The 21862-nt window shown below is 41.2% G+C and overlaps 1 protein-coding gene across 7 annotated transcripts in view; it reads right to left on the reverse strand.

The window, feature by feature from the left end:
* Klhl32 (kelch-like family member 32) overlaps positions 1–21862 on the reverse strand; it is a 247220-nt gene that overhangs the window by 187009 nt on the left and 38349 nt on the right. For 5 of the 7 annotated variants that reach the window (XM_232840.11, XM_017593707.3, XM_017593706.2 and 2 more), the window contains exon 2: positions 3129–3213. The exons of the other annotated variants lie outside the window; for them this stretch is intronic. In XM_232840.11, coding sequence (XP_232840.4) covers positions 3129–3151 — 23 coding nt within the window. In that variant the 5' untranslated portion in view covers positions 3152–3213. The remainder of the gene's footprint in view (positions 1–3128; positions 3214–21862) is intronic. 7 annotated transcript variants of the gene reach the window in all.

Consider the following 21862-nt stretch of genomic DNA (forward strand, 5'->3'; position numbering starts at 1 on the left):
AAGAGCCATGGGAAGTCTCAGAAAAGGTCAACTGGATTACAGATCCAAAAGCAGTTAGGGAGACTGGGCCAGATTAGAGCAGTTTGGGACCATGGTAACAGCTAGGTTCTATCTGAGCCCTGCCCTAAACCATCAAGATAATGCTTCAGAGAGGTGAACAGATGTGAAAACTATTCGTGGGAAGAGTTAGGAGCCTTGGTGACAGGCTAGATATGGATATGGATGAGAAGGGGGTCTCAATGGAGATGCTCATATTTATAAAACTTGATATCCAATAGCAGGCCCCTGGGAAAGAAGAACATAATGACCTCATCTTGGGATATGTTAATTTGGAGTTGTCTTAAAGACTTTGTTCCAAGTGTAGATGTCAGAAACACAGCTTGATTCATAGGTCTGAAGCTCAGAACAGAGTCTTGGCTATGGAGAGAAACGTAATTCGTACTTCTCAGAGAGAAACCAACAGAGCCCAGCTGTCCCAAGAACACAGTAAAAACCGCTCGCATGGAGAAAGCGACCAAGAGCACAGAAGCAGGCCACGACTTGGCTTGCTTCTGGGGTGGGGGAGAGGGGCAGGAAATAGAAGCACCAGAAACAGTTGTAACACTCGGGGCATTTGGAGGCTTGTTTGATTTAAAGACTTTTGTGAACTGGATAGCATAGGTCATTCAGTTCATCTGAGTGAGAATTTTCACAGGCAAATCCCACAAAAACAACAGGAAAAATTAAGGGTTGAGCAAAGTTTCCAAATTCAAACCAGCTAAGAAGGGAACCTAGCAACAAAATGACTCCTAACAACACTGTGCTAACTCACAGACCGAGGGGCCACTCAGTCCTAAATGGTTGGTTTGTCTCCAGCCAATCCCTCCTCTCAGAGTTCAGGGAAGCCCACAGAAGAGGAGGTGGAAAGATCGCAAGAACCAGAGGAGATGAATGGGTTATCAAGGAAGTAAGGCTTTCTAGACACCTAATCCAGGAGGACCAAGGAACATGTGAACTCCCAGAGATCATGGTAACATGCACAGAGTGTGCACGTATCTGTGCCGGATGAGGTCCCATGGTAAGAAAAGAAGTGAACAAAAGTCCTCACCCCTGATGCAGAAACTAGGTCATATTCATAACTGCCTATAAATGAAAATTTAGTTTTCCCCAACAGAATCTCCCTGGGGATACAAGCCACTCCCACAGCCACGCCCCATGGCCAGCAGCGATAGCTGTTTAACATACAAAGAACTCAATGGCATTTATGAGAAAGGTAAACCTGCAAACCGAAAGCGAATGCGAATCCACGGTAGGAGGGACCTCAGACATGAATTGACTAATGAGGGTCACAAGATCCATGCTGTGACTGTGGTAGAATGAGACTGGGTGGAAGAAAAAGTTCTCTGGAGAAAAGCAGGCTGAGGATCCCAGGGCCTGCAATCTGGGCGGCTCTTCCATAAGGGGCTGTGCTGCGGATGAAGACAAGACAGCATTCATGGCCCTGTTGCAACAGTTCCAAGAGGTATAATGGAAGCCGGAGAGGAGGGGAGCCAGGGCTCTGAGCAGGAGCGGGGAAGGATATGACTACACAGTGAAAGACAGCAGAAGGAGGGGAACTGATTACCATAAGTTGCAGGCTTAAGGTGAGAAATCACTTGGAGAACACACACTGATTCTGGTACCAAGGAACAAATTGTCTGAAGTGGTACCATGTAAATACCATAGACCATGTGCACCATACTGGCAGGGCAACAGATCCAGCCCAGGGCTTCTTGGCCTTGGTGCTAACTGCATTCTGAGATAGGCTGTCTCTTGCTCTGAGCACCTGTCCTACACTGTAAGGTGTTCAGCACAGTGAGTAGCTGAAATCAACTGTACCTGGATCCCCGATGATAAGAAATACTGCTAGTCCTTGAACGCCATTCCCTAATTCTCCACTGAGAATGACTGGCTGCAACGAACTCACAAGAGGCAAGGAGAGGTGTCACACCTGCTCAGGCAACGCCACCGATTCTGAACTTATTTTGGAATTAATCATCTCTAATTGCTTCAGACAGCTTTATTTAACAGAAATATCTAATTGCTCACACTCCACAGATATTCCTCAGTTTTATTACCTCTTTCTTATCTCTTCTAGAGACCTTTGGACTACTTCCTCAGAAACTGACGGGAACTTGCCTCCAGGCAGAATGACCGCCATGCCATCCATATACTTCTCTCTGGCTGCCTCTCAGATTTTAGCACAGAGCTCCCTCCTGCCTTGGTGCATTTCCCAGCTCAGCTCATCCCTGGGATCTCAGGTTTACTTCTTTCCTGTGTTTGTGCCTCACTGTTCCATCAGGACAATTTTCACACTGGCATCTGCATTGCGGGTAGTGTAGCCATTTCTCCCACAGAATACCCAGTTTATGAAGGAATAAATCAAATTCTGTATTATTCATATCTGGGCTTTACATCAAGTTGAATGTTTGGCTCAGGAAATACTTATTCAATAAATAAATATTCAAAAAATAGTATCAGGAACTTCTGATCCTCCCCAAACCGATTGCATTAAAGGGGTCAATATTCAGAGACAGAACAGTTTTCTACAAATTTTCATCATGTATCTTTACAGTGATTTGCCTTTTGCTCAAAGGGTTGCCATCCCAAACAAGAAAAAGACAAAAAGTAGTATCGGCCAAAGGCTCACAAGGCTTTCTAGGTTTGATCAAGAGGTCTCAGTGGTTCATCCTTTTTCAAAATACCCAAATCACAAAAATTATGATTGTTTTGTTTATTTAGTCAAATTGTGCTCAGTCTGTGCCCTGTACTCAGTGCTCAGTGCTCTGTGTTCAGTGCTCTGTGCTTAGTGCTCAATGCTCTGTGCTCAGTACTCTATGCTTAGTGCTCTGTGTTCAGTGTTCAGTGCTCTGTGCTCAGTGTTCAATGCACAGTGCTCTGTGCTCAATGCTCAGTGCTCAGTGCTCTGTGCTCAGTACTCAGTACTCAGTGCTCTGTGCTCTGTATTCTGTTCTCAGTGCTCAATGCTCAGTGCTCTGTGCTCAGTGCTCAGTGCTCAGTCCTCAGTGCTCTGTGCTCTGTGCCAGGCACTGTTGTGTTCCCAGGTTCAGCTAGCTACACTGAAAAGGGGATCCTCCTTCAGTGTGTACCTGAGGCAGTGTTCAGACGGCATCCTCCAGCTGGTTCCTCAGACTCAGGCTTAGAAGGTTTCAGAAGAATCCGCAAGCATTCCAGCTGCATTAAAGAGTATAAGAAAGGAAGGAAAAGTGAGGGAAAAAATGCAAAGAACATTCTAGAAGCTCATGGCACTAATGCCTCAGAACACCAAGGAGAGACCTGTAGGAATCGAACGCTGACATTTAACAGCCCCTCACCATTTTCCTTAACATGCTCTTGATGGTTTTAAACTTTCAGGTTTTTGACATTTTTGGAGCCTTGAGTATAGAATGTACACTGTGTTTCTCGATAATAGCTAACTAAAGATTGAAAGGAAAACTATCAAATAGTCAAAGGGAACAGATAAGATCTTATGAGCTACACTTACAGTGATCGGAGCCACAGATACTCTCCATGGAAATGTAAGTTTCCTTCCAAGCATGATTAGTGAAATCGGTTTAAACCACGTACCTACTGGGCAAGTACATACAGAAAGATGCTTTTCTACTCGAGATGATTTCTGAGAACTCACTGAAGAAGCAGCACACAGAGAGGATGGAAATGGGGAGGAAATGAAAGTCGGGTTCTCACAGCAGCTTCAGGGGTAGCATACAAGAGCAGGTGTACACTTGTCAGGCCTGAAGCTCCTCGCCTGTGCACAGTCCCCATCCATGCGTGCTACCCGCCAATCGATGATGCCTTTGTTTTTAATTAGTGATGTAACTCTAAGCAGAAAAATAAATTATTCGAGCAGTCTGGGACCTGGTCCATGACTGCATTTTACAACTCTCATTAGAGAGAATCGCTCGCATTCTGTAAAATACCCAAGTGCCAAATTTAATTATAATTTGGATAAGCTAAATAGGCATCCTTCTGTCTCAATTTTAGTTTGAAAAGCAGCAGTAATAGGGTAAAAATGCTTGTTTATGAAAGGGATGCATTAAACTGTGCTTCTGGTTTATACAATAAAATATTTGTAACCTGATAAAATATAGCATTTACTACATTATAAAGAAACCTGAAATCAGTATGATTTTGAAATACTTAATGAAATCACCATTGTTTGGTCATTTGATTATCACTGGATATTGGGTTGTTTCAAACATTCATTCCATACAATTTTACCTTGTAGTCCTTTTTAATTATTATAAGTAGGCTATTCTTTCACTTATGCCCGGCGTAAGTTCTGACAAAAGCTAGAGGGAACATCGTTCTCCCCTGCTCTATCATGGGTGAGCAGAGCAGACGGTCAGAATAATTCAAGGCACATTGTTTAATTAGCTGAGAGATTTGCTTAGCAACCTATTATTGCTATGGTGTCCCTCACAGTGTGGTTTATAAGCTCTATGCTGTGATAGCAAACAGAAACAGAGACAAACACTTGAGCTTTGAAATGGGAAAGGGTATTTATTACAGATAGTTAAAAAAAATCTTACTCTTTTAAAAATCCTAGGCTTTAAACATTTATCTAATAATCCAGCAAATTGAGAAAAGAACTGTAAAGGTTAGAACATTTATCAATAGGGGATTATATTTAATCTGATATATTTCAAACAGTAAGTGATGGAAAAATTATGAAGTGAATTCAATTTCCTCCTAGAGATACTCACTGCTTGTAGGACAGCAAAGTAAATCAGTTTTTCTCCAAAATTATCTAAGGATGACCTTCTACATCCCACATGGTTTAATTCAATGAATACAGCGTTTTAAGATGAGTCAAAATGAATTAAGAATGTAGCATCATAGAAAAGCTTTCTTACTGTTTATTATTTACTATTATTTTCAACATATTTTCTACTTCCTGTATATAATATATTGGGTAAAATTTAGATTTATGGGCAAATATATTTGTTTTATGAACACTTTCATAGATAGGATGGTGGACCAGAGGAGACACGTCCTTCCACAGCCTCATTTTGCTTTTCCCCTGCTTGGAAGCTTCCTAATCTATGGCTCTTAACTTCCCCACGAGCTCTGGAAACCTTGGTCAGTCTCATCTTCCTCTTCCGCAGAATCCTCCGAATCCAGGGTTGGCCAGCTTGGCGAAACGTCAGCAAGAACATGTTATGAAAACAGAAAGTTGTCCTTAAGACACTCGGTTCTGTGCTCACCACCCACTCCACACCTAGCACAGCCTTTATGGGGAGTATGATGCTCACTAGGAAGCACAAGAAGAAGTCCCTCTTCCGTGAACTGAGAGCTACCTATCACCTTGGAAGACTCTTAACTCTGGCCATCTCACACTTTTCTGAGGCCACCAGTATAGCAAGAGTGCTCTCCTAATTCATGTCTAGTCAGGCTTTTCTGAGTCCTTTGCCTAGGTAGGCCCTTCCATCACATATATTCAAGAGCTTTGTGATCAAGCACTAAATACATAAGTTGTTTTAGTGACCTGAGAATTCACTGATGCCACACTACTGTGAAGGAGAAAATGTTTATAAAACTAGGAGCCATGTATTAGAATTTTACTCTTGTTCATTCAGCTTCTTGGATCAGCCTAACAGATTCTGGGAGGAAAGAGAACATCCCACCGGTGTGTAATTAGTATACACAAGCAAGGCTGTGAAGGATATCAGAATATTCCACTGCAAAATATACATCTTCCTCACATGGCTATACACTGAGCTAACGATGGCTAAGAACCAGCAGATGCAGAATATGCTTTAAAAGTGACCCGTGTTGGGCTGGGGATTTAGCTCAGTGGTAGAGCGCTTACCTAGGAAGCGCAAGGCCCTGGGTTCGGTCCCCAGCTCCGAAAAAAAGAACCAAAAAAAAAAAAAATGTGACCCGTGTTTTCCCTTTTCAAGTGAAATTTCCATCCAGAGGTTAGTTTGTCACAGCACCTTAGTAAGCAGATGCTAAATTCCTTTATTCTACACAAATATGAGTTGCGTGCTGATCGCCTCGGATGATAAGTGTGTTAACGAATTACTTTTCTTTTACATTTGGCTACTATGCCTAACATGTCAAAGATGAATCCTTTTTGATACCATCATAATCCATAATAGTTTGAAAGGAGGAAAAATTCTGAGCGGAAGATCTTGAGGGTACTTTTGACCACTGCCAAATTACTTGTGATAATGTCAAAACTAGGAAAGTAGTTCTGCTGTTTCATTGTTTAAGTAATTGTGTGTGTGTGTGTGTGTGTGTGTGTGTGTGTGTGTGTGTGTGTGTGTGTGTGTATGTTTAGTATAAAATAGAGTTAATTCAGGGCATGGGGAGAGGAATTGAGAGGGTAGTAGAGACAGAGAAAGGCAGAGAGAGAGAGAGAGAGGAAGAAAAAGAAAAAGAGAAGGAGGAAGGGAGGAAGAGGAGGAGGAGGAGGAGGAAGAGGAGGAGGAAGAGGAGGAAGAGGAGGAGGAGGAAGAGGAGGAGGAGGAAGAGGAGGAGGAGGAGGAAGAGGAGGAGGAGAAAGAGGAGGAGGAGGAGGAGGAAGAGGAGGAGGAGGAGGAGGAGAGGCCAGTCATGGAGAGAGATGGGGGAGGGGAATGGGGAAAGAAGGGGAGCAGAAGAGAAAGCAAGAAGGCGAGAGAGCAAGTGGTGTGTTTAATAAGATGCACTTTTAAAAAGATTTTTGATCTAAAGTTACTTGAATCCTTGGATGCTGGACCCACAGATACAGAGAACTAACTAACATCACAAATTGAGCATAATGAAATCAGGTTTCAGACCCAGAGGATTGTAGAGTCCATATTTTCAACTATACTTAGCACCAAAAAAATGGTGCATATTCCAGGATACAGTTACCTTAAGGTGCTCACAAGCCTCAAGACAGAAGAGTCAAGAGTTAAGGTTGGCCATTTTTTATGTCACAGGCTAAAGTCATTTGGGAAGAAGGAACCTCAGGTCTGTGCTGATGCCAGAAACCATTCGGAAGTCCATAAACCATGCTGTCACCATCCATACAGAGCAAATATACTACTTTCACAGTGATACCAATGACTGCAGATGCACAGTTGAGAAAGAGGGATGTGGAAGACTTCTGTGACAACCACTGCAACACCACCCCTCTCCCCAAAATAGTAAGAGCCTAGGCAGGAAGTCATCAGAGAGGACTCTTTAAAGTAGGATACTAGGGTATCACCCTCCACAATAGATGGCTTCCAGCAGGGATGCAGGAGGGGTAAGACTCAGCTCCATTTAGGGGGCAAGCGAAGGAGCATTTGACCACAACCCAGTGAGTATATAAATTACTTTTTATTTTTGCTGGGTGGGAGGTAACAAGGTTTGAGGGGACAGGGAAAGGCTGGGAAGCAAATTTTTTAGGGGCATTTGATGTAAAATCCCCAAAGAATCAATAAAAAATTTATGTTGGGAAAAAAAGAGAGAAAATACTCATAACAGACTGGCCTGTGTTACAATCCTATAGAGCATTTTCTTAATTGGTCATTGATGTGTACCATTCATGGGTAGGCAGTTCTGGGTGCTATTTTTAAAAAAGTAATCGATAAGAGACAAGCCAATAAGCCAGTAAGCCAGTAAGCAGCAATCCTCCATGGCCTCTGCATCAGCTCCTGCCTCCAGGTTACTGCCTCCAATTCCCACCCAGACATCACTGAATGATGGACTAAATGTTTTCTTCTCTATGTTGATTTTGGACATGTGTTTTATTGCAGTAATAGAAACTTTTAGACATAAGGCAGTATCGACTCAGCACAGAAAAGGTTTCCTATCATTTATGGTTCTCCAAGTTCATAAAGGAACATTTCTACAACAAGGAAAACCTAGAACAAACTATATGTTCCCAATCCTGCCTGATCTATAAAGAATTGGGACTATCGCTACCAGCTCTTGGTGTCTCCCAAAGGGTCCCCTGCTCCAGGCCAAATTATGCCCTCAAAACAATTCATATGTAGAGCTCTTAATCTCTAATACCTCAATAACAAGACTTCTAAGGAGGTAATTAAAGTTACAGATCATGAGTCAGTCCTAATCTAATAGTGTCCACACAACGAAAGCTTAGGGCCCAACCAATTGTTGCATAGTAATCTGTGAGATTTAAAAAAAAAAAAAAAAAAAAAAAAAAACTCCGTCTTGGAGGAAAGTTCACTAAAATTCAAGTTCTAAAGGGATGTTCCATCCTGCAGGGAAGCTCTTTAAACTCAAGACATAATCAATAGAGCTGGAGAGGTCCCTGAAACTGAGCAATTTCAGCAGGCCCCTCCCTCCCCAACCTGATAAAGCAGTGAGGACTTCTGAGAAATACTCAGACCAACCAAGCGGCCTACAAGAGGCAGAAATCATTCTCACTGCCCGAAAGAAGCTCAGACAAACTTTATAAAGATCCTCCAACTTGTCGAACTTCCTGACAGCTCTGTAGTCCTTTCAGGTTTCCAGCTATCATGAACTTTTTGGTGATACAGCTGTCTTTGAGTCATTCCTGCTCATGTAACCCAGGAAAACCCATTGCTCCACCCATTTGCACTTTGGTAGCAACCTTACTTCTTGGTCTGTCATTGGTTTTCTCTCTGGATTGAATACACAGTTGTTCAAATTTCCCCAGGAATAGTGCTACATACCACCACATAAAAGACAATCTATGTAAAGACACAGAAATACAGCAGCCTTGTGTAAGGCAAGAAGAGAGGTCTCAGAAACCAACCGTGTTGACGTTATCAAATTTTCTAGCATTCAAAAAATGTGAGAAAATAATAAACATCTCTGTGATAAATATCGCTGTGATATTTGCTATTTCAGTCCTTGGAATCTAAGGTTGCCCCAGGGAACGGTGCAGTTCTAGAGTGGGTCCTCCACTCACCTGTCATATTGCCATTGTTCTACTCTGTGATTATAACCAGTTTGATCTCTAGCCATTGCTGTCAACCCCCCCAGTTTGCTTCAAGTTACTGTGGCTCAGAGGCTATATTCAACCCAATGACCACATTGCTCACAGGTCTATGGCAAACTGTGCTCTAGTCAGATGAAGCTGGGTCATGGATGACTGAGAAACTTGTGATACAGATGTCTCTCAAGATAGCTCCCTCTTCACTCTTGACCCATTAGATCATCTGGCTCCCATTTTTGTGTCTCTAATCTGTGCTCATTTTTCTGTGAGAAGTTAAAATGTAACACTGTCCACAGAAATTCCCTCCAGGAAGATTCTTGGGTTTCTACACACACATGCTTGTTCCATGAAAGCCTACTCCTTTTCAGATTATATAATAACTACAGAGGACCAAACAAGAGAATTGTCAATAATGTCAAATCCTAACTCTGCCATATGGCTAAAGCACATGCTACCTCTTAACACTCCATATCTAAGGCTGAGCTGTGTTCCTATATCATTTTTTAATAATGTAAAATGTTTACTCATTGGGCCTTCTACCAAGCTTCTACCCATCATAGAAAACCCCACCAATTTATCACATATGACAACATATGACAAGGATATGAGCCTGATTGATGTAAGAGTCTAACCTTTGTGCATGAAATCTCCATTACTTCCTCAAAATCAAAGAAGTGTAATTACCAGCACTCAAAGGATCCTCGAATGATTAGGTTTAACAACATTCTCTTGTAGAAGTGTGTATGGGTTATCCAACACTCACCTGACATTACAGAAATCCCCCACCCACCCTCGAAGCCTCTGTGGCTCAGACCTTGGAAGGTGGAACAGTCTAGGAGGTAGAAGATAACGAAGTGAAGTAGTTTCATTGAGTGAAAGCCCACAAAGGCGGGCTTTTAGTAACTTAGCCACGGACGTCACCAATGTTCCTGTAAGTGACTCCAATAAACACTGGTTCATCTAACTAGACATGGTGACGTTCTGGGAGACATTTGGGAGAAGGGAAAGAATTTGATAAAAATACATTCTATGTACAACGATTTAAATTTTTGTCAGGAGCCATCTAGGAAAGGCTAAAGGCAGATAAGTAAACTTTCTGAAGATGGCCCATAGCTTTGCATTGCTGTGGTGAGTAAGTTCTTAACTGCAGGGTTTTCAGAGACTTCAATCCAAGATTGTGTCTTACTATTGACACACCTTTCCTGTCACTATTACATAGTCTAACAATTCCTGGGCATTAGCCCACCGTATTGGGTAGATTTTCTGCAGATGAACAAAGATGTACTCTCATGTAGTAATGCTATGTAGACAATTTCATGATTTCATAATTCCTGGTGATGATTTTATACAAGTCCTAAGTTTATACAAGTAATTCTCATCCCTCTGAAAAGCTGCAAATAGGGTTAGGTTAAACCTTTGTGTGTCGGGGTTGGGGGTTTAGCTCAGCGGTAGAGCGCTTGCCTAGCGAGCGCAAGGCCCTGGGTTCGGTCCCCAGCTCCGAAAAAAAAAGAAAAAAAAAAAACCTTTGTGTGTCACAGCTAATTGCACTAGAATAAGAAACAAATTTACAATCAGGATACACTCCTTCTAGAATAGCTATGAGACCACTATCTGGCAACTAAAGGTCATAAACTAGAAATGGACAATTTATTGTAGATACAAGAGAGGAATAAAATATTGACTGGCTTATCTATACAAAACTTCAAAACTAATGAGACACAATGCAGATGATTTGTCTCAACAAAGCCATGCTAACTTGGGACATAAAAATTATTGCTTTAGATTTATAATGAACTCATGGAGCTAGCAACCGATAATGAATGTTTAGTCAGCTACTAGTCTTAATGGAAGCACACGTATACATCTCTGCTGTAACTCCTTGTTGATTTGTAATTTGAGTTAGTGTCTTAAATTTGCTATGAACTTAGCAAAATAAGATGCTTGGAAAACTATGTGAACAATTATCTTAGGAAAACATAAGAACTAAGAATCACAGTAAAGGAAAAGGTTTTTCTTTCTCTCAGCAATAAAAGTTGGAGCTTCTTTTTCATCCAGATTGAGTGATCTTTTTCTGTGTTGGTACTTTCTCATTGCAGGTTGCTTATTGGAGCTTTTGTTCATCCACCAAATGTATACATGTAGGTATACATGTATGTATGTAAGTATGCAACACTTGTGGAGTTGATGAGACAGTTTGTTGGGCCCAACCAGACAGTGTATCTGTGTGTCTGTGTGTGTTTTTGTCTCTGTCTCTCTCTGTCTCTCTCTGTCTCTCTGTCTCTGTCTCTGTCTCTCTTTATCTCTCTCTCTCTCTCTCTCTCTCTCTCTGTGTGTGTGTGTGTGTGTGTGTGTGTGTGTGTGTGTGTGTGTGTGTGTGCCAGATACCTGTTTAAAGGGTTTTTTTTCTCTTCTCTCTGGTTCACAAAGAGTTAATGAGTTCTAAGCTTCTTGCCTGGCCAGCAAGAGGCATTAGAACCAGAGAGAAAAAAGCCTGATAACTATGTTTTTTTTTCATAATCCCTGTTACTAACAAGAGGAGTTTATTACCAGAAAACAGCAGCATTAAGCCATAAAATAGTATGAAATCAGTGCTTATTAAAGTAAAAATAGTAAGATTGTAAGGCCAGGGATCATCAGTCCTTAGCCTTCATCCAGCTCTGTGGTACACCTCAGTACTGAAAAAAACTACCAAAGCCAGAGCAGGCCTCCCACAATTTTTTTATATAGGAAATAAAGCACTATAGAAAAGCCATTTCCAGGCTTTTTAAGTGGACAAAAAGAGGGAAATGTTGTGGTTTGCCCTGAAGTTATCTGTATTTTAACGCTAATTCCACTGCCCCAAGGACAGCTGCCTAGTCAAGGACTCAGAACTCAGGCAACTTCACCAGAACCACCTCTCCATTGAATTTGTAAAGTACAGGTGAGGGGCAGGTACAGGATAGAAGGAGGCCTGTCATTGGAGGAGAAGGAAGGATGGGTGGGAGATAAGTTTGAAGGAAGAGGATGAGACAGGAGAGAAAGGAGAGACAGGAGGGAGAGAGGGGCAGAGAAACCATGGCAGGACAAGATGGCAGGTGATGTTAAGATTCTGCTCTGTGTATTTACAGGTTGTTATTAATGTTCTCGAGGGATGGATGGTACCGGGCTTTGTATGTTTAAGTGGGCAATTATATCTTAGCAATTGGGTCAAAAAAAAAAAAAAGAAAGAAAGAAAGAAAAGAAAAAGAAAAAGAAAAAAAAAAGCCATTTCCCAGATAGACAAGTTAAATAGAGTTGAAGACCCAGAAATAAATCCACACACCTATGGTCATTTGATTTTTGACAAAGGAGCCAAAACCATCCAATGGAAAAAAGACAGCATTTTCAACAAATGGTGCTGGTTCAACTGGAGGTCACCATGTAGAAGAATGCAAATTGATCCATTCTTATCACCCTGTACAAAGCTCAAGTCCAAGTGGATCAAGGGCCTCCACATCAATCTAGATACAATCAAACTAATAGAAGAAAAAGTGGGGGAAAGTCTCAAACACATGGGCATTGGGGAAAATTTCCTGAACAGAAAACCAATGGCTTATGCTCTAAGATCAAGAATCAACAAATGGAACCTCATAAAACTGCAAAGCTTCTGTAAGGCAAAGGACACTGTCATTAGGACAAAATGGCAACCAACAGACTGGGTAAAGATCCTTACCAATCCTACAACAGATAGAGGCCTTATATCCAAAATATACAAAGAACTCAAGAAGTTATTTCGCAGGGAGACAAATAACCCTATTAAAAATGGGGTACAGAGGGGCTGGGGATTTAGCTCAGTGGTAGAGCGCTTACCTAGGAAGCGCAAGGCCCTGGGTTCGGTCCCCAGCTCCGAAAAAAAGAACCAAAAAAAATGGGGTTCAGAGCTAAACAAAGAATTCACAGCTAAGGAATACTGAATGGCTGAGAAGCACCTAAAGAAATGTTCAACATCCTTAGTCATCAGGGAAATGCAAATCAAAGCAACTCTGAGATTCCACCTCACACTAATCAGAATAGCTAAGATCAAAAACTCTGGCGACAGCAGATGCTAGAGAGGATGTGGAGAAAGAGGAACACTCCTCCATTCCTCCATTGTTGGTGGGATTGCAAACTGGTACAACCTCTCTGGAAATCAGTTTGGAGGCTCTTCAGAAAATTGGACATTCCAGTACCTGAGGACCCAGCTATACCTCTCTTGGGCGTATACCCAAAAGATGCCCCAACATACAACAAAGACACATGCTCTACTATGTTCATAGCAGCCTTATTTATAATAGTCAGAAGCTGGAAAGAACTCAGATGCCCTTCAACAAAGGAATGGATACAGGAAATGTGGTACATCTACACAATGGCGTACTACTCAGCTATCAAAAACAATGAATTCATGAAATTCATAGGCAAATGGATGGAACTAGAAAATATCATCCTGAGTAAGTTCACCCTATCACAGAAAAACACCCGTGGTATGCACTCATTGATAGGTGGAAATTAGCCCCGATGCTCGAATTACCCAAGATGCAATGCACAGACCACATGAAACTCAAGAAAGATGACCAAAGTGCAGATGCTTCACTCCTTCTTTAAAAGGGAACAAAAATATCCATAGGAGGGTATAGGGAGGCAAAGTTTAGAGCAGAGACTGAAGGAACAGCCATTCAGAGCCTGCCCTACATGGGGCCCATACATATACAACCACTAAACTAGATAAGATGGATGAAGCTAAGAAGTGCAGGCCGACAGGAACCAGATATAGATCTCTCCTAAGAGACACAGCCAGAATATGGCAAATATATAAGCGAATGCCAGCAGCAAACCACTAACCTGAGAACGGAACCCCCACTGGAGGAATTAGAGAAAGGACTGAAAGAGCTGAAGGGGCTTGAGACCCCATAAGAACAACAATGCCAAGCAACCAGAGCTTCCAGGGACTAAGCCAGTACCTAAAGACTATACATGGACTGACCCTGGGCTCCAACTGCATAGGTAGCAGTGAATAGCCATGCTGGGGCACCAGTGGAAGTCCCTGGTCCTGCCAAGGTTGGACCCCCAGTGTAGGGGAATGTTGTAGGGGCGGTACTGGGGGTGGAACACCTTTAGAGAAGGAGAGGGGAGGGGTTAGGGGGCTGATGGACAGGAAACCAGGGAAGGGAATAACATTTGAAATGTAAATAAGAAATGCCCAATTTAACAAAAATGGAAGAAAAAAGAAAAGAAAAAAGAAAGAAAAGCCATTTCCATCCAGATTAGGATTTGTGGACACGACCTTTTGTTTCCTAGAGAGGAGAAGTGGTTCGACACGACTGAAGATATGTGACACAATTATGGCACAAGACTGTTTAGAGGCAGAGCAGGCAAAGCAGAGACAGAGAGATGGAAGCCAGGGATGCGAGTGCTTGCTTCCTCTTGTCGACGGCTACAGTGTCTATTGCTGTGAAGAGACACTATGACTATGGCAACCTTTATCATCATGGTAGGAAGTGTGGCAACATGCAGGCAGGTACCGCACTGATGAGCTAACTGAGAGCTTTACAATCTGGGGGTGGGGGCAGGGCTGACCCTAAAAGCCCACTCCCAGTGCCACACCTCCTCCAACAAGGCCACACCTCATAAACTTTCCCAAATAGTTTGCCAACTGGGGGATAACCATACAAATATATGAGTATATGGGGGCTATGTTCATTCAAACTACCACAAACAATATAGTAATCAACATTCAATCCATAAATGTCTTCCCACTTAAAAAAAAAACCAAAACTTTGCTATATGGATAAAACCTGTTTGCTAAGTACAGGTTGGAGATCCTCCTAGGGAATAGCTATTCTTAGTAGCCAGGAAAGTTTCTCATAAAAGCTACAGTGTTGCAGAGGAAACAGCAAAGATAATATTTTGTTCCACCAGCCATGAGACCAATGATGAACACACGCTATCTCAAATATGTATATAGCTTGTATATAGTAGAGACACATAAACCAATACTCCCAAAGGACATTAGGAATTTTCTAGATTGTTATTGTTGTTGTTGTCCTTGTTGTTATTTATTAGACTGGTCATGGTAACATATGACTTAAATCCCAGCACCAGGAGGCACAGGCTGGCAGATCTCTGTGAACGTGAGACTTATTTCTGATTGTTTATCCTATGTATCAGTTTATGTTGGTTTTGTTTTTGTAGTCTCTGCAGTCTGAATGTTTCAAAATGTGAGTGTCTGTGTCTTATATGTAAATAACATCATTGCTCTAAAAGTATGAATTGTGAATTATAAATTCAAAGAAACAAACAGTAAAAAAATGTATAGTAGGATTTCATTTTGTGGCAAGAGGGGAAATACACTGTTAGGAAACTAATTAAACATTTATAACTAACACATCATGCTGATCTCTGAGGAAATAAAAATGGTCCATTCATCTTGACATTGTGTGGTGGTTTGAATATGCTTGACACAGGGAGTTGTACTAGTAGGAGGCATGGCCTTGTAGGAGTAGGCATGGCCTTGTTAGAGGAAGTGAGTAATTGTTGGAGTAGGATTTGAAACCTTCCTCCTAGCTTCCTGGAAGGCAGTCTTCCTATTTGCCTTTAGAAAAGGATGTAGAGAGGGTTGGGGATTTAGCTCAGTGGTAGAGCAAAAAAAAAATAAAAAATAAATAAAAAAAAAAATAGAAAAGGATGTAGAACTCTCTGCTCCTTCTCCAGCACCAGCCCTGCTGGGATGCTGCCATGCTTTCCACTTCAGAACCAGTAAGTCAGCCCCAATTAAATGTTGTCCTTTATAAGAGTTGCCTTGGTCATGGTGTCTTTTCACAGCAATAGAAACCCAAACTAGAAAACATTGTAACACTTGTTTGTGGTTCTGGATTGTTACAGATACTTTGAGGAGTACATACACACACACCAGATATTTTGAATGAAAAACTGAAATATTTATAGAAATGGAGTTTATATGTCCATTATAGAAATGTACAGTATAGAAATGGATATTTGTGGTGGTGTGAATAAAAATGCTCCCCCGTAGGATCATATATTTGAATATTTAGTCACCAGGGAGTGGCATTCTTTTAAAGGGTGAAGAGGTGTGGCCATGTTGGAGGAAATATGTCACTGGGGATGGGCTCTGAGAGTTCAAAAACTCATGCCAAACCAAATCAGTCTCTCTCTGTCTCTCTATCTCTCTGTCTCTGTCTTTCTCTGTCTCTCTCTGTCTCTGTCTCTGTGTCTCTGTCTCTGTCTCTGTCTCTCTCTCTCTCTCTCTCTCTCTCTCTCTCTCTCTCTCTCTTTCTGCCTATAGATTAGGATGCCTATAGATCTAAGCCACCCCTCTAGCTCCTGTCTACATGCTGTCATGCACCTTATCCTGATGATAATGGGCTAAACCTCTGAAACTGGAAGCAAGCTCCAAATTAAATGCTTTTTTTCATAAGTGTTACTTTGGTCATGGTGTCTGTTCACAGGAATAGAACAGTGACTAAGACATGATTCTTTGAATGCTCCTAAATTAAGAAGTCTATGGGGGCTATGTTCATTCAATCTACTACAAATGATTTAGTAATAAATACTCCATCCATGAATGAATGCCCCCCCCCCACTTAAGAAAGCCAAAACTTTGCTAGATGGACAAAACAGGCTTCCTAAGTATAGGTTGTATCCATTTATTTTCCATAATGTATTGCTATGAGAAATCATGGATATTACAATTCAAATCATTCTGAGATGGTTTTCTTTTATTTTATTCAATATTATTCTCAAAATTATTTCAATAGACTCCTAATTACTAATATGTTTTATTTTATTAGATTTTAAAATCACTTTTTAATAAATCCGTGGTGCATGTTGCTAAATTTGTGTTCATTTAAATACCCATGCATTCAGTTACTGTATTCAGATGGGCACCAATGTAAATGCTAAGAACTAGACATATGAAATAAACTACTCCAGTGAATTTAAAATCTAGACCCTGGTGTAAGAAAGGCAAAAAGAATAAGTTAGCACACCATGTGGTATATACACAGCAATTATTGACGTGACAAAATAGTAGAGTGGAAAAGCCATGGACAGGGACTAAGAAAAAGGCTGCCATCTTAAATACTATGACTTTAGAAGAACCTATCGTGCAATTTTCATCATATCTACTCAGTCTCTAAGATGCTGAATATATTAAAGATTTAAGCTGCAGAAACTAAGCACATTTTGTAAAGCTTTTGTGTTTTAGATTATAAAAACTGTCTAGACACAAGACATCACCTGAGCAAATAAATAACCATGCTTTGGAAGATGCTGCCTGTCAAAGCACTGAAGAAGCAACATAGATTCATATATATATATATATATATATATATATATATATGCGCATATGTAATTTTATTTTTTATTTTTATTAGATATATTTCTTTACTTACATTTCAAACATTATTCCCCTTCCTAGTTTCCTATCCATAAGCCCCCATTCCCTTCCCTCCCCTCCCCCATAAGGGTATTCCCCCTATACATCCTCCTTATTGCCCCCCCATATTCCCCTGCACTTGGGGTCCAACCTTGGCAGGACCAAGGGCTTCCCCTTCCCTTGGTGCTCTGCTACCTATGCAGTTGGAGCCCTAGGTCAGTCCATGTATAGTCTTTCAGTAGTGGTTTAGTCCCTGGAAGCTCTGGTTGGTCGGCATTGTTGTTTTTATGGTGTTGCAAGCTCCTTCAACTCTTTCAATCCTTCCTCTAATTCCTCCCAGGGGGGTCCTATTCTCAGTTCAGTGGTTTGCTGCTAGCATTGACCTCTGTATTGGACATGCTCTGGATGTGTTTCTCAGGAGAGATCTATATCCGGTCCCTTTCAGCATGCACTTTTTAGCTTCATCAATCTTATCTAGTTTTGGTGGCTGTATATATATGGGTCACATGTGGGGCAGGCTCTGAATGGCCGTTCCTTGAGTTGCTGCTCTAAACTTTGCTTCCATATTCCCTCCTATGGATATTTTTTCCCCTTTCAAGAAGGAGTGGGAGCATGTGCATTTTGATCATCCCTCTTCTTGAGCTTTCTGTGATCTGTGGATTGCATCTTGGGTAATTTGAGCTTTTTTGGCTAATATCAGTGAGTGCATACCATGTGTGTTTTTCTGTGACTGGGTTACTTCACTCAGGATGATATTGTCTAGTTCGTTCCATTTGCCTATGAATTTCATGACGTCATTCATTGTTTTTGAGTAGTACTCCATTGTGTAGATGTACAACATTTTTTTTAATCCACTCCTCTGTTGAAGGGCATGAGTTCTTTCCAGCTTCTGGCTATTATAAATAAGGCTGCTATGAATATAGTGGAGCACGTGTCTTTGTTATATGCAAAACAGTTTCTTAAGAGGATAATTAGAAAAATGTTTATTCGAGACAAATTTACATGCCTTCAAAGGTAAACACACCCTCCACCCTTCCATCCAAGTTCTAGGCATCAGTCCAAAAGCAAAATAAAAGGAGCTTAAGTATGCAGGACAGTGCCAGCGTGGAGGAGTACTTCTTACTTGCTTGCTCCTCCTTGCTTCCTTACAGAAAAAAACGTAAGTACATGCTAGCAAACCCCTCAGCGCCACAGATGAACCGAGTGCTAGATAATAAAATACCACGTAATGAAATTTCCTCAAAACTGATGTACTGGCTAGGTTTGTGTCAATGTGGGAAAGGTATACTCATTTGGGAAGACAGGAATCTCATCTGAGAAAAATTACCCCACCAGACATGGCTGTGAACAAGGATGTAGAGCATCTTCCTCATTGATGGTTAGAATGATAAACCTGAGCTCAATGTGCGGGCACGCGTGCAGTCAGTATATTGAATGAACACAGACCCACCTGCCTTTGCCTACTGAGTACTTGAAGATATTTGCTCCCATACTCTTCCTAATAATAGTACTAGTAATAATAACAATAATAATAATACACATATCATAAGCACACAATAAAGAAGGTCATGAATAATGCATCCACAAACCCAGAGTCTTTTTAAAGCAGAGATTTACTGGTTGCAAGTACAAACAAACAAGCAGCAATATAACAGGAGGGGGTGTAGCCTTGCCAAGACCATGATTTCCACCTTGTACTACATAGTACTAGGAAAGAAGGGCCGCTGTTCTGTTTAAAGTCACTCAGTTTTAGGTATTCAACAACAGCAGCATGTGGGCCTAATTCTTAGGGCTCAAGGAGAGGAGAATAGAGGTCAAGGACAAAGAAAAGAGTCTCAGCTGCCTCCTCACTTGAAGTCCATGCCATCTCCTTTTATTGTTTCTAAGGACAATTCTGTGGGAGGCCAATGATGGGACTGTGTGTCCTCTTTTCTATTAGTATACCAAACATTGGATTTAGGACTTGAAAAAAATGCAATGACTTAACATCCATTTTTATTAATATCATCACATTCATGGGTATAGGGTTAAGACTTAAATGTACCTTTGAGGGAGACATACTCTCCACACTACCTAAAGCCAAAAGATCTGAACTAAAAGAATTCATATGAAACTCTGTTTTAGCCAGCACTCATAAGAGCATTGCAAACAAACAGTCCCTACATTCTTAATAACTAATAAAAGGTAAGATTTATTAATTGGAGATATGACATGCAAGCTATGAGAATATAAGGCTATCCCAGGCTCTCCTCCATGAATCTTTTTTGGAATTAGGTTTGAGATGAAAAGATACATATAATTTAGGACATATTTAGGGATGACATTATCATCCGTCCTGATTCTAAAGTACTAATCTTGAGTAATTCACAATGTAATTTATATGGAAATGAAATCACTGTTGATATAATCAAGTGTATGGGGTAAGGTGGCTGTTCTTCGTTGTCACCTTCACTATATCTGGAATTAACTAAAATTCAAATGACTAGGAACACCTGTGAGGGTTTTTTTTTTTATTAGATCATTTGAAGTGGAAAGACCCACTACTAATCCAGATCTCTGAGATGGGAAGTTAAAACTTTTAACTCCAGATCATTCGAGGCGGGAAGAGCCATCTTTAATGGCAACACCTTGTGCTGGCAGCCTACATAAAGGACAGGGAAGAAGGAAGCTCTGTTTTGTTTTCTTGCTTGCTTGTTCTTGTCCTTGCTAGCAAGTCCATTCCTCCACTGGCATTAGAGCCTACCTCTTTGCAATTCCAGCATATGCTCAAGACAAGCTCAGACATCCAGCCTTGTGGATTGAACAACTATTGGATTTTTGAACCTTCCCTTCATAGGCAGCCATGGTTGAATTAGCTGGACCACAGTCTGTAAATCATTCTAATAAATTTCCTGTCTATATATTTATGTAGAGAGATTCACTCCATAAGATCTGTTACTCTGAAGAACCCTGACTAATCCACAAGGTTGTCAGGATAGGTCCTATGCTGGTTAGTTTTATATGGTAACCTAGAATCACTTGAGATGAGAGCCTCAATTGAGGAATTACCTAGATCAGGTTGACCTGTGGATTCAGGTTGTACGTGGGTGGGAGAATATCTTTATTGCTAGTTGATATAAGAAGGCCCACCCTATTGTAGGAAACACCATTCCCTGGGCACTTAGTTGGTCCTAGCCTATATGAGAAAGTTAGTTGAGCATAAGCAAGCCTTCCTGCTAGTCAGTCATCCAGCAGCATCCACCATGCATGGTTCCTGCTGTAATTACTTGGCTGTGAAGTGAGTTTCTTGATCAGAAATACTGCTGTGTGGAATAGCAAGTAGGACTGCCTTAAAGCTTCTGTCTTGAGTTCGTACCTTGACTTCTCTCAGTGATGGACCGTGATCAGGAACTGTAAGCTGAATAAACTCTTTCTTTCCCTAAGTTGCTTTTGCTTAGAATATTTTATCACAGCAACATGAATGAAACTAGAACAGGCCACAAATCACTGTGAGTAATGTCTTTATAAAAGGGATGAATTGGTCTGGAGGTGTACACATACAGGGGGAGATTATGGGAAGAGAGACTCAAATGAAATGCAGAAATCCACAGCCAAGGAGTAGGCTTGGACGTACCATCCCTTCAGGGCCCTCAGAGAGATACAGCGTTGTTATAACAGACTTTAGAACTTTTACCCCTGCAGTGATTTGAATGAGAACGGACCCATTGGCTTATAAAGTTGAATGCTAAGTCACCGTGGAGGGCAACTCTTTGAAAGAAGGATTGAAGTGTGGTTAGAAGAAGTGTGTTATTTAGGGTTGGGCTTTGAGGTTTCAAAAGCCCATGCGGAGTTCACTTTTTCTCTCCCCTTCTCTCCCTGAACATGGATCAGGATGTGGCTCTCAACTACTGCCCCATTGCTATGTCTGCAGCCATGCTCCCACCACGTTAATAATGGACAAAACCTCTAAAATTGTAAGCTACCCCACAACTAAATGATTCCTTTTATAAGTGTTGCCTTGGTCATGGTGTCTCTTCACAGTGACAGAACAGGGATTAAGACAGAAGTTGGTACCAGGAGTTGGTATTGCTGTGACAGCCCTGGCCATGCTGTTTGTTGGAGCAATATGAAAAAGACTTTGGAACTTTGGATTACAAAAAGATGCTTTAAAAGGGGCTTTATGAGTCATTCTTGGAGGAGCATGGAAGACAGTACTGAGTATGGTTTGAACTTCTTAGCCCAACTCTATATAAGTTTCTGAAGCAAAAAAATTATTAGTATTAAGCCTAGAGACCATTCTTAAGATATTTTCGGAAAGAATATGATTGCCTTTTGCCCTTGTCCTAAAGATTTGCCCGAGGCTAAATTGAAGAGTTTTGAACTAATATCACTGGCAAAGGAAATTTCAAGACAGCCTAGTATTGACTGTGTCGTGTGATTATTAGCAGTCACTCTCACACAGATCTACAATGGAAAGGAGCAACTGGAGCAAGGAGAAATACAAAATGCATAATATAAGGAGAAACAAGAGCACCAGGAAAAGGTGATGTTGGAACCTAGTCCTGTGCTCAAGG

The sequence above is a fragment of the Rattus norvegicus genome, chromosome 5 (genome assembly GCF_036323735.1).
Source record: "Rattus norvegicus strain BN/NHsdMcwi chromosome 5, GRCr8, whole genome shotgun sequence".
NCBI lineage: Eukaryota > Metazoa > Chordata > Mammalia > Rodentia > Muridae > Rattus > Rattus norvegicus.